The sequence below is a fragment of the Oncorhynchus mykiss genome, chromosome 7 (assembly GCF_057628025.1).
Source record: "Oncorhynchus mykiss isolate SJ-2025 chromosome 7, ASM5762802v1, whole genome shotgun sequence".
Classification (NCBI taxonomy): domain Eukaryota; kingdom Metazoa; phylum Chordata; class Actinopteri; order Salmoniformes; family Salmonidae; genus Oncorhynchus; species Oncorhynchus mykiss.
In genome coordinates, this window is record NC_143028.1 from 58,405,130 (window position 1) to 58,418,921 (window position 13,792).

The following is a 13,792-nucleotide window of genomic DNA, read 5'->3' on the forward strand; positions in this document are numbered from 1 at the left end:
ACAACGTTCTTCTTTGAGAATTTCAGTACTTCAGCATAACGTTTCCTTCAGGTTTCCTTATGGTTCTATTTAAAGTCATGTTCTCACATTGTTCCAAGAACATTAAGAAAATATCCCATAAAAACCACAAGAAAACTTTAGTAACGGTCAGAAAACGTTATACGAATTTTATTTAAAAACATATACAGTGCTTTCAGAAAGTATTCATACCCCTTGACTTATTTCAGATTTGTTGTGTTACAGCCTGAATTAAAAATTGATTAAATATACTGAACAAAAGTACAAGCACTACATGTAAAGTGTTCAGTCATATGTTTCATGAGCTGAAATAAAAGATCACAGAAATGTTCCATACGCACCAAAAGCTAATTTCTCTCTAATTTTGTACACAAATTTGTTTACATCCCTGTTACTGAGCATTTCTCCTTTGCCATGATAATCCCTCCATCTGACAGGTGTGGCATATCAAGAAGCTGATTAAACAGCATGATCATTACACAGGTGCACCTTGTGCTGGGGACAATAAAATGGCACTCTAAAATGTGCAGTTTTGTCACACAACACAATGCCACAGATGTCTCAAGTTTTGAGGGAGTGTACAATTGGCATGCTGATTGCAGGAATGTCCACCAGACATGTTGCGAGATAATGCAATGTTAATTTCTCTACCAACGTCGTTTTAGAGAATTTGGCAGTACGTCCAACCAGCCTCACAACCGCAGATCATGTGTAACCACGCCAGTCTAGTATGGCATCGTGTGGGCGAGCGGTTTGCTGTTGTCAATGTTGTGAACAGAGTGCAGTGGTGGTGGGGTTATGGTATGACCAGACATAAGCTACGGACAATGAACACAATTGCATTTTATCGATGGCAATTTGAATGCACAGAGATACCGTGACAAGATCCTGAGGCCCATTGTCGTGCCATTCATCCGCCGCCATCACCTAATGTTTCAGCATGGTAATGCACGGTCCCATGTCGCAAGGATCAGTACACAATTCCTGAAAGCAGAACATGTCCCAGTTCTTCCATGGCCTGCATACTCACCAGACATGTCACCCATTGAGCATGTTTGGGATGCTCTGAATCAACAGCGTGTTTCAGTTCTCACCAATATCCAGCAGCTTCGCACAGCCATTGAAGAGGAGTGGGACAACATTCCACAGGCCAGAAACAACAGCCTGATCAACTCTATGCGAAGGAAATGTGTCGCACTGCATGAGGCAAATGGTGGTCACACCAGATACTGACTGATTGTCTGATCCAGACGCCCCTAATTTTTTTAAAGGTTTCTGTGACCAACTGTAATATATTTCAATTGACTGATTTCCTTATATGAACTATAACTCAGTAAAATCTTTGAAATTGTTGCACATTGCGTTTTATATTTTTGTTCACTGTATATTTTTTCTCTCGCCCATCTACACACAATACCCCATAATGACAAAGTGAAAACATGCTTTTATGAAAATTAAATACAGAAATATGTCATTAACATCCGGATCCACACCCTTGAGCCAATACATGTTAGAATCACCTTTGGCACCGATTACAGCTGGAAGTATTTCTAGGTGAGTCTCGAAGAGCTTTGCACACCTGGATTATACAATATTTCAACATTATTATTTTTAAATTCTTCAATCTCTGTCAAGTTGGTTGTTGATCATTGCTAGACAGCCATTTTCGTCTGGTGAAGGAGAAGAGGACCAAGGTGCAGCGTGGTAAGTGTTCATTTTAATAAACTGAACACTGAAATGAAAAAATTAATAAAGAGTGAGAATGAAAACGAAACAGTTCTGTAAGGAATACGCACAAAACAGAAAACAATCACCCACAACCAAAATGGGGAAAACAGGCTACCTAAGTATGATTCTCAGAGAGACGGAGAGACAGCCTGGTGCATGGGACTGCCACCGGAGGCCTGGTGCGTGGAGGAGGCACGGGATGGACCGGACCGTGGAGGGATACTCCCCGTAGCCCGGCAAGTTCGGCGGGGTGGAACAGACCGAACTGGGCTGTGCTGGCAAACCGGGGACACCGTGCGTAGGGCTGGTGCCATATACCCCGGGCCGGTGCCATATACCCCGGGCCGAGGAGACGCACTGGAGACCAGATGCGCTGAGCCGGCCTCATTTCTCCTGGCTCGATGCCCACTCTAGCCCGGCCGATACGAGGCGCTGCGATGTAGCGCACCGGGCTATGCCTGTGCACTGGGGACACTGTGCGCCTCGCAGCATAACACGGTGCCTTCCCGGTCCACCTCTCTCCACGGTAAGCACGGGGAGTTGGCTCAGGTCTCCTGCCTGACTTAGCCACACCCAAGGTCAGGACGTGACACAGTGTCTGTTCAAAAGCAGACTGAACCAGGTTTTCCTCTAGGATTTGACCTGTGCTTAGCTCTATTCCATGTATTTTTTCCTAAAAAACTCCCTAGTCCTTGCCGATGACAAGCATACCGATAACATGATGCAGCCACCACCATACACATACTCAGTGATGTGTTGTGTTGGATTTGCCCCAAACATAACACTTTGTAGTCAGGACAGTTAATTTCTTAGCCACATTTTTTGCAGTTCTACTTTAGTGCCTTATTGCAAACAGGATGCATGTTTTGGAATGTTTTATTCTGAACAGTCTTCCTTTTTTCACTATGTAATTTAGATTAGTATTATGGAGTAACTACAATGTTGTTGATCCATCCTAAAAGTTCTCCTATCACAGTCATTATACTCTGTAACTGTTTTAAAGTCACCATTTGCCTCATGGTGAAATCCCTGAGTGGTTTCCTTCCTCTTCATCAACTGAGTTAGGAAGGACGCATCTATCTTTGTAGTGACTGGGTGTATTGATACACCATACAAATTGTAATGAATAACTTCACCATGCTCAAGGGGATACTCTATGTCTCTTTGTTTGTTTTTGCCCGTCTACCAATAGGTGCCCTTCTTTGCGAGGCATTGGAAAACATCCCTAATCTTTGTGGTTGAATCTGTGTTGAAATGACCTTACAGGTAATTGTATGTGTGGGGTATAGAGATGAGGAAGTCATTCAAAAATAATGTTAAACACCTATTATTGCACACGAAGTGAGTCCATGCAACTTACTATGTGACTTGTTAAGCAAATGTATACTTTGAATTTATTTAGACTGCTATTACAAAGGGGTTGAATACTTCTTAACTCAAGACATTTCAGCTTTTCATTTTTTATTAATTTGTAAAAATGTCCAAAACCATAATTCAACTTTAACATTATGTGGTATTGTGTGTAGGCCAGTGACACAAAATCTCAATTTAATCCATTTTAAATTCAGGCTGTAACACAACAACATTTGGAAAAAGTCAAGGGGTGTGATTCACCGTGAATACTTTGTGAAGACACTGTACGTTCCGTTCTCTGCATCAACAAAACTCTCTCTATCCTCTATATTGTTAAGAGTGTTCAGGTGTGTTGGCCATGGCCACTAATTAACTACACCGGATCTTAATGAGTGCTCGTTTCCTTTTAAATGGGGTATGTTTGAGTAGACTGAAATTAACAGCTTTGTTTGAGTTTAAAAAAAACATGGCATACTAGATCCTTCCTGGTGGCTCAGTGGACTAATTCCATGGATTGAGAACAGAAGATCATAGGTTTACCTCTCACTGATGCCGTGCCACAATAAAAAATAAATGTGTTTGCATGATTAATGCTTAGGGAAATAAATGTCTTTCTGTGCTTGGAGTTCAAAACAGTTAAGCTAGCAGTGTTGTTAAAAGTCTTATTGAAACATGTTCTCAGAACGTTATTTAATTATCTTCAAATAAACTAGAATTTCCACTCTCAAAACATTATTAAAACCCCAGGAAAACTTTCAGGGAACCATAGTAAAACATTCTGAGAACCTCATTAGCAACTTAAAAATGTATGTTCCCAGAACAGGAAAAATATTCACTTCCATTCTCAGAACGTTTAAAAAACGTTTGCGTTTTAACATTTAGGAAACATATGGCTTTGTTCCCAGAACCAATGGGAAACCAAAAGCCTACGTTCCCACAACTCCCAAGGAACTAAATGTGCTAGCTTGGCACAAAAACATTTCTCTAATACCTTCAATGCTGTTCTATTTGTACTTAAGTTAACCGGGCTTCTTAATGATCCTATTATATACTTCATCATGACCCAGTTGGGTCTGAACACCTATAACGATAACATTCTGAAGGAGGGAAGCTCTTGTCTTAGTAAGTTGCCAACACCATGGTGAAGTTGGGTGCTCTCAGGCAAACGAGCACAGGGCCCTATCCTGTCTGCTGGGCCTCCAGTGGGCCCTCTGCCAGGACCCTCACCGCCATGCTGTCCCATATGCCAGGGTATATTTCACTCAGAGTGGCTGGCTGTAATAACAGTTGCGGTAGCACCACTGAGTTGGGATGACCATCTGTCCACCAGAGAGCTAACAGGGCCTGGGCAGCCTGCAGCCTGTAAACTACTAGACCAGAGAGTAGAACGATCTCCAGTCAGTTTGTTTGAGGGACCAAGATTATCCAGTAATGCCTACTTTTAAGTACTCTTATAAGTCATTCTGTATCCTATTTTGTATCATTTTCACTTTTAGAGTTTATTATTCCACTCTATTTGTTTGTTTCTGATGGTAATATATCTAAACCACAGCAAATGACAAAGAGTAGTCAGGCTGATCATTGATTTATAAGGACCCACAATAATGGGAAGAGGATAATTGGGTGAGAAGTTCAGGGCCAGGGAAGATAAGTCTTGGTGAATGTAGTATTTCTGGTAAACAAGCTAGACAGCTGAACTGAGAGAGTTTTCTTTGTACTTTGAACACGCTGCCTTGCCAGTACAATCTGTGTGCATTTCGTGTGGGTGACGTGGCTGAGTGTAGACAGACTGTACTCAGCCAGGGCGGTGTGTGTGTGTGTGTGTGTGTGTGTGTGTGTGTCTGTCTGTGTCTGAGTCTGTGTGTCTGTGTGTGTCTGTGTGTGTTGGTTTGAGTGTCTAAGTGTCTGTTTTGTGTACCTGTGTCTGTATCTTGTCAGTGTTTTTTTGTGAGTGTCTGTAGTCTTCTAGTGTGCTGGTGTGTGTTATTATTCAGACTGATGGTCACAAAGCTGCTCAGCCCTTTGCAGATAACCTATGAGACATAATGGTGTTGCTTTGTTCTTGACCAATAGCCAATATTACTAATGTCTCTATGACATAACCACCACCCTCTTTCACCCTCTCTCTTTGTCCATCTGTTCCTTTAAATTTTACACTATCTTTGTTAATCTCTTCCTTTGAATTTTACACTATCATCTTTCTTCCTTTTGTTGTTTCTGCTTTCTCCCACGGTAGTTATCTCCCAATTACTTAGCTAACATTGTGTGCTGTAGTGGTGTCTCTCCCACTGACAGAATCTCAGAGTTAGCCTGCCTGGACAATCCACTGGCCTTTTCAAAGGACATTACATTTGACATTTATATTTAGCAGACGCTCTTATCCACAGTCAGTGCATTGATGTTGTAGTCAACAGTTAGCCTGTTGATGTCAACTGACTGAGCTTATTTAAACTTCATGTTCTTAAATAGATAGTATGAAATGTGATGTAGGCCTACCTATCGGTTGTTGATTTTTTTTAACACTCATACAGACAGTGGTTGTCAATTTTCCATTGTAGACTCTAAACCTAAATCTATTTTTCTCTCTACTTCTGGGTCTCCCTGTCCTCTCTTGGCTCTTGTCCTCCACACAAATGATCTAATTTCAGCACTAATATGTCAGCATATAATGAACTGTACTGGTTACAATTATCTTTAACACTCTTGTTTCATCTGTTTAATTGATTAATACATTTAGTGGATGGGAGAGTGTGAAAATACTTGAAGTCACTGAAAAGTTTGTGTTATATTGTAACGCTGAGTATAAAGCTGAGTTATTGAAGTTTAAAAAGTAGGCACATTAGTGATCATGACACACAATGTTTTGAAGCTGGGTGCATCCATATACTGGAGAGATCCATTTTAATGTGGGCCTCCACACAGTTTGCCCTTTATCATGAGTTTGATTAAGAACCCATTCTGTTTTACAACAATGACGACCTGTCGACTGTTGCAGTGGGAAGATGAGGATTAAAAATGACGTAGTTTAAAACTGCCAGCAGGTTGATTTGATAGCAATCAAAACCAGTATCAGAGGCCAGGTAAGACATTGGGTCAGGACACAGGGGTAGCCTACTCCTCTATCCAATTGGTTTTAGTATTACATGTTTTGTTTATTTTGGTTGCGTTTTCCTATTGGTAAAGGGGAATGTTTTTTGTACAGTTTTGTCAACTTTGGTCCCTCAGGCCCAGGAGGGACCTTGCTACCGAATGTTAGAATTGAATGGTCTTCATTTCAGAACCAAGGACAGCGTCCGTTAACCGGATGCCCCCAGGTGGACTAGGAGCTTCTAAAAGCACTGGGTGAATAAATGGAAGAGGAAATACACAAAATGGCCTAACAAAAATCTCTGATGGATAATTGTTTGATTCCCTAAACATATCTTTTGCTAAGCAAAATTGTTTTTCTTGTCACGTGACCATGGAAATGCTTGCATATTTTATATGAATTATTATTTTAATTTTCTTAAAATAAAATAATGTGCTTAAATACTTGTTTGTTTTTTTCCTGTTTCCGTAGGCGAGTTTGGTAGTTTTGTGCCTTACAGAGGAATCACTAAACTGCTTTATTTTTCTGCTAATTTATTATTGAGTTTAAATCTGTGTACACGTGGGTTCGGTTCCATATAGGCTGCTGCATGTGGAGCCGACAGAGAGCATCCGCCCCCTTGAGAGTTCGATCCGGGGTGCCTCTCGGCGGGGGTCCGGCCCCGACAGACAGCGCTCACAATACACAGAGGCTTTACCCTCCTCACATCCTTGCTTTCATATCTCTGTGACTAATGTTTTCATATCCCTGTGATTCAACTCTAATCTAGTTATGGCATGGTTAATCTATTCAGTCGTTGGATGCTGCTTGGCCAAGTTCTTTGAAATTCGTTCATCATTTTCTTTGTGTCATTAAATAACACATGGCTGAACTTCATGAAAGAACACAACAGTGGTTGGGTAGCCAGTGAAGCAATGTGTATTATTACAACATTCATGTAAGCCAAGAGCCTAGTATCTGTTTAGATGATAGGCCTAGACTTGTTTGAGAGAACGTTGAATAAACTATGCACAGGCATATGTAACAAGAGAGAGACATTTGAGAGAAGGTTCACCCCATGGAAGTGGCAGACTACTAATATCAGTCCCTGTCCTTTGACATTACATACACCGTTTAGATTTCCCGGGATACACTGACTAGCACGTGGCCGCAACGTCACATGAAAATCAGAACCTCGGATAGCGGCTTCTGCCAATGCGCAGCCATACGGCAGATATTTTTTTCCTTCGCGGATAGACTGAGGAAGGAATAATCATAGGAAAACGAGGTGACAACAACGATACAAAAAAACACATATGTGTTTCAATTAGGCTAGCATGCATTTTTATGGCAGGATCCTCTGTTTGTCCGCCCACCAAATCAATTTCGATGGAGGCACTGCTGACAGAAGCGAGTATGTATACAATGCCACGTAAAATAGCGTTTTATTGTTGTTGAATGAACGTAATTAGTTATTGGTAGTAAACGAACCCGTTATTTGGTGGCAAAGTTGATCTGGCATGGCGATGTAATCGGTTTGCTTCGTTCCCATACTCTGGGGAGTTATTCCCTGGCATCTCTGTTCTTCCTGGTGTGTGTTTTGCAGGAGTCGCTGCAGGAAGAACAAAAAACAGCATGGAATTTCAATGGCAAAGGGATGTGTGTTCTTCTACAGGTTTTTGGTGTCTCGTCCTATCCTGTTTAAAATGCGAACACGTTGGATAGTGAAGTGGCTCTCGGACTTATGTGGAGAGGGAACCGTGTGGGACATATTCTCTATCTATCAGCCAGAAAAAAAAACAGTGAGGAAACAGGGGAAGAGAAAAATACGGTGTTCTGAAGTCTAGCATGCCATTGAGGGACAAACAAAAGAGATGGTTGTCAACTGGCCTTTTTTGTACGGACTAAACAGATGAAAGCAACACCCAAAAATGACTCAGTGGAATTACTGATGACATAGCGACATCTGTTTTTTAATAACATTGTATATTATCCCTGAGCCTTCAACGCTACCCGCTCCACTCTATCTTGCTCCCTCTCAGCTTGCGATATAATTTTCTTTCAGAACCTTGGACAGCTCCCGTTAAACGCAAGCTTTGCCATTGTGCCGTAAGTGACTGGATCGAAAATGTTCATGAGGGGATTCAGTTTGATCCTATTGCTGTTTGGTTGTGCTCATCGCTCACACTGAAAGCTATCGGGAATTGTTGTATCGGCATCCGTTGAATCCCAAAAGAAACTGCCCATCCATGAAAAACTTCCGCATTGTCTATCGGCTACACATGGTAACAGAGAAAATGTAACAAGGAGTGATACAATCTATTTACATTGTAATATTTTGATTTCCGTTGACCAATATATTTTGGTCGGCAGTCATGCTTTTTATAGAAACCTCTGATATTTTTGTTTTGATAGTATAGCCCATAGCTAGAGAAGGCGATTTGAACCAAATAGGTTTGCACTTTGTAATAATAATAGGCTACTTACAAAGCCCATTTTGGCTCTCAAATCGTGCATAAGAAATGCCTGATTTATACAATTCAATTTATTGATACCTTCTATTTCACCCTACAGCCCCATTTTGCCTATGTGGGCTAGTTCATGATGTTAAAGTACCGGATCCGTATGTTTTTCAATGAACTGAAAGTGCTGGTTTTGATGCGGTCTGGCTTAAGACGGGGGACCGATTCTGACACAAACCCAGACAGGCGAACAAGCAGCATGCGAGGGCTCGGGGTAGGAGGCTGCGGGTGGCCACCCTTCGACTGCTCTACCCGGGACGACGAAGAAGAGTACTATGGCACCAATCCCCGGCCGCGGAGCCTGGCATTCGAGGAGAAGAATGCGAAGCTCCAAGCGAGCCTGGACACTGTATCGCTCACAAGCAGCTTGGACAGTGGCATGCGCTCACCGCAGTGCCGAATCTGCTTCCAGGGCCCCGAACAGGTAGGCTTTCCTGTCCTTCACCTATCTATCCACGTCTAGGCTACAGTTCCCTAGGCCCCTGTTGGTTACCTATCGTCTCCCCATTGTTTCCAGGGATATGCCTGTAAGTCCCTTCAAGGCTTCAAAGTTGGTTCTTCACATGTATTTCAGGTCTATACATAAGCCCATACTGCAGGGAAGCTCAGGTATCACCCACCGTATGGGCTAAGGAAAACAAGCATGTCTTTGATCAGGGCAAATACCAAACTTTTCTACAATAGATAAAGTCAACCTTTGTCTCCAAAGACCCCATAAGAGATACATTGGCTCCATGCAGACTGTTACGTTCTCCTGGAATCCAGAATAACTAATGCTGATACAAAGCTTTTAACTAAAACTTTGTTGACATGTTTCTGCATCCTCATGTTCCCGCTGCAGCCCAAACAGACAGTGATACAGCTTCCTCCCATTGAGGAGCATAAGCAGGGTTTTCCTTCAGTGACTAACAGTTACTCCAGTTAAATTTAAGCTCTGCAATTGTGACCCCATTAGGGTGCCACAAGTTTGGTTTCATGAAGCAACTCATGAAACATAAAATCTGTAAATGTCTCCAATGGGTCAAACTTTCACAAAGTGTTATAGAGAATTTACATCATGGATGGCTATCAGTGCTGTGCCAATGTTAAACATTATTGTATTGTTATCCTGTTTGAGGGACAGTTTTCAATAGACAGCACATTTTTTTTCAAAATAGTTGTTCGTATTTGGTTCCATACATTGTTCCATACACATATTGTTCCATACATACAGTACATGCAGTACCTGTCAAAGGTTTGTACACACTTACTCTTTCCAGGGTTCTTATTTATTTTTATTATTTTCTACATTATAGAATAATGTTGAAGACATCACAACTATGAAATAACACATATAAAATCATGTAGTAACCAAAAAAGTGTTAACCAAATCTAAATATATTTTATATTTTCAATTCTTCAAAGTAGCCACCCTTTGCCTTGATGACAGATTTGCACACTCTTGGCATTCTCTCAACTAGCTTAATGAGGTAGTCACCTGGAATGCATTTAAATTAACAGCTGTGCCTTGTTAAAAGGTCATTTGTGGAATTTATTTGCTTCTTAATACATTTCAGACAATAATTTGTGTTGTGACAAGGTAAGGGTGGTATACAGAAGATAGCCCTATTTGGTAAACAACAAAGTCCATATTATGGCAAGAACAGATCAAATAAGCAAAGAGAAATGACAGTCCATCATTACCTTAAGATTTGAAACTCACTCAATCCGGAAAATGTCAAGACCTTTGAAAGTTTCTTCAAGTGCAGTCTCAAAAACCATCAAGCTCTATGATGAAACTGGCTCTCATGAGGACCGCCACAGGAAAGGAAGACCCAGAGTTACCTCTGTTGCAGAGGATAAATTCATCAGAGTTACCAGCCTCAGAAATTGCAGCCCAAATAAATGCTTCACAGTGTTCAACTAACAGACACATCTCAATATTAACTGTTCAGAGGAGACTGCGTGAATCAGGCCTTCATGGTCGAAATGCTGAAAAGAAACCACTACTAAAGGACACCAATACGAAGAAAATACTTGTTTGGGCCAAGAAACATGAGCAATGGACATTAGATTAGTGGAAATCTGTCCTTTGGTCTAATGAGTCCAAATTTGAGATTTTTGGTTCCAACCGTTGTGTCTTTGTGAGACGGATGATCTCTGCATGCGTAATTCCCACCATGAAGCATGGAGGAGGAGGTGTGATGGTGTGGGGGTGCTTTGCTGGTGACACTGTCAGTGATTTATTTATAATTCAAGGCCCACTTTACCAGCATGGCTACCACAGCATTCTACAGCGGTATGCCATCCCATCTGGTTTGGGCTTAGTGGGACTATCATTTGTTTTTCAACAGGACAATGACCCAACACACCTCCAGGCTGTGTAAGGCCTATTTAACCAAGAAAGAGAGTGATGGAGTGCTGCATCAGATGACCTGGCCTCCACAATCACCTGACCTCAACCCAATTGAGATGGTTTGGGATGAGTTGGAACGCATGAAGTGAAGGAACATCAGCCACCAAGTGCTCAGCATATGTGGGAACTCCTTCAGGACTGTTGGGAAAGCATTCCAGGTGAAGCTGGTTGAGAGAATACCAAGAGTGTGCAAAGCTGTCATCACGACAAAGAGTGGCTACTTTGAAGAATCTCAAAAATAAAATATATTTTGATTTGTTTAACACTTTTTTGGTTAGTACATGATTCCATATGTGTTATTTCATAATGTTGATGTCTTCACTATTATTCTACAATTTAGAAAATAGTTTTAAAAATTTAAAAAACCCTTGAATGAGTCCAAACCTTTGACTGGTACTGTAAATACATACATACTGTACATAAATACATACATGTTGTTTTATATATTGTGCCAATGCAGATCTTTTCAGGTTAAAACAGGCAGTGGTTCCACCACCAAGAAGCAGATAAAGATTAATACTGTAGCTATATAACAAGTAGTGTAAGACACTATGAAGAAAACAATTGCTTTAATATTTATTGCTCAGAATTTTAAACAAGGAACAATAACCTGTAGGCCTAAGTGTACAAACATAGATTTTTTTTACATAGTTTGCATAAATAGCACAGGAGGTTGTTGGCACCTTAATTGGTGAGGACGGGCTCGTTGTAATGGCTGGAGCGGAATTAGTGGAATGGTATCAAATACATCAAACACATGGTCCTCCTCTCAGCAGCCTCCACTGATAAATAGAGATGGATAATGCTAGCTAACTCCTGTGCATACCTCCTGTGCATACCCGGATATCTCAGAGGCCTTTTCGTGTGTCATGTTGCAGATAACATGGGTAGAGCAGAAGTGCTTTCAATAATAATCTGATTGTTATGATTTGATTCACTGTCAGTCTGAACCTGACACTACTGTGTGTCAGCTAACCCACTGGGCACAGACATCATTTCATTGTCTAGTTTTGTGTTACATTTGGTTTAGTTATCAACAAACATGAATTTACATGAAATCAACAAAAAATGTCACCATGTCATTAGATTTAGGTTAAAAGTTAGTTGATTTTTTAAAAACTTCTCTTACCCAGTGGGAAGATCCTGTGACTTCATCACAGGCAGAAAGGAAAACACAAATAACGTCAAAAGAAGTGTGAAGGACCAACGATGACAATAGGACATCCATCAGATTGAATACAGTAGGACATACAGTAGATACATTGAAATACAGTAGTAAAGTGCATCATGGGGTAATGCATTTAATGACATTTGCCCATTTATCATGACATCGAATCACAACTAATCAACAAAGATTCTTGTCTGTGCAAAATATTTGAAACATTGGCAAGAAACACATACAAAAACAACCCTTAAAAGTCTATTAGTGATTGTGGAAAATGTATTTTTCTCAACCAAATACTTTTCTTGTATACTTGAGTGAATGAAATTAAAATATGTTTTGTTAGAATTATTTGACTATTTGTTTGTTTAAAAGCAACAAAAAAAAAAGCCTGAGCTACGTCTCCCAGTAAGCGAGCCTTGGGCTGTAATATTATAGATAGAAACAGTCTCTGTTGCAGCACCATGTCCCATGATATAAGCATCCACTGAGGGAATCAAATGAGACAGAACCCCTGAATACTTTTAATTAGCCTTGGTGGTGTCCTTTGAAAGGAGGCACGTGGATCCATTGATAGAACGGAAATGACAACATTGTGTGGAGTTGATTTATAGGAGTGTCGTGATGGGGACTTACTGTGCAGGAGAATAAGAGAGATGAAGAGAGGACTGTGGAGTCTGCAGAAACCCTGTAGCTAGGGGTATAGTGCCCTAACCTTATCACAAATCTACATACAGTGTATTATTCCACCGCTGCACTGGGGAATGATAATCCTTTCAAACTTCTAACTGTACATGTATATTAAATGGGTAAAATGTTCTCATTAGTTGAAAGACTGCAGATAAAGAAAAGCTTAGGAAGGGGGTTTCAAATGGGAGGTCGAGGAGTCTCTTATCCTAGATGAGAACATGTTTTGAAAGTGTAGCAAGTATAGTTCTAAGAACATCCTTGAAACAGCTGGCTATAGCTCTATGTTATTTGCAGTGAAGTGGTGGTGGTGGTGCACGTGTATGGACCCAGGCTCTGCTGGTTGGAAAGGGCTGATGTGTAAGGCATTGGACTGCAGGCAGAGTCTGACATTCATCCAACATCACTGGAGAGACATGCTCATGGAACCTATAGTGCCCACAGTGGATTGTCAAGATGGACAACTCCCACATGCAATCCCATGGTTTTAGCTGAAGCTCATACCATGAAGATTGTACTCACTCCACCCTTTGTCTTCCTACACATTATTCTATATACCTGTGTATTAGTTCTCTAAATAGAAACGATACAGAAAGTGGTCATTATCATATGGGTGGAAGAATCTGATCACCTTGTGCATGAATAAATATATGCTGTTTTTTTTCACACTGGTCTAGTCAGAGAGGAATGGTGTAAATCATGTCCCCGTCTGGTGTTTCTGGAGCAGTAGTAACTCTGGAATTATGCACATGTCAAAATATGTGTGTGTACGTGTGTGTTTGTGTGCGAGTGTGTGCCAGTGTGTGAATGCATGCGTGAGAGTGTGTGTGTGTGCGTCTCATTTATATGGTACATCCCAA

General features: G+C 41.0%; 1 protein-coding gene across 1 annotated transcript in view; it reads left to right on the top strand.

The window, feature by feature from the left end:
• The first annotated feature begins 7,291 nt into the window (after positions 1 to 7,291).
• The window catches only part of LOC110528219 (E3 ubiquitin-protein ligase MARCHF9), a 35,427-nt gene continuing 28,926 nt past the window's right edge, over positions 7,292 to 13,792 (top strand). Inside the window, exon 1 of the mRNA XM_021610082.3 lies at positions 7,292 to 9,112. Within this exon, the coding sequence (XP_021465757.1) occupies positions 8,768 to 9,112 (345 nt within the window). The 5' untranslated portion in view covers positions 7,292 to 8,767. The remainder of the gene's footprint in view (positions 9,113 to 13,792) is intronic.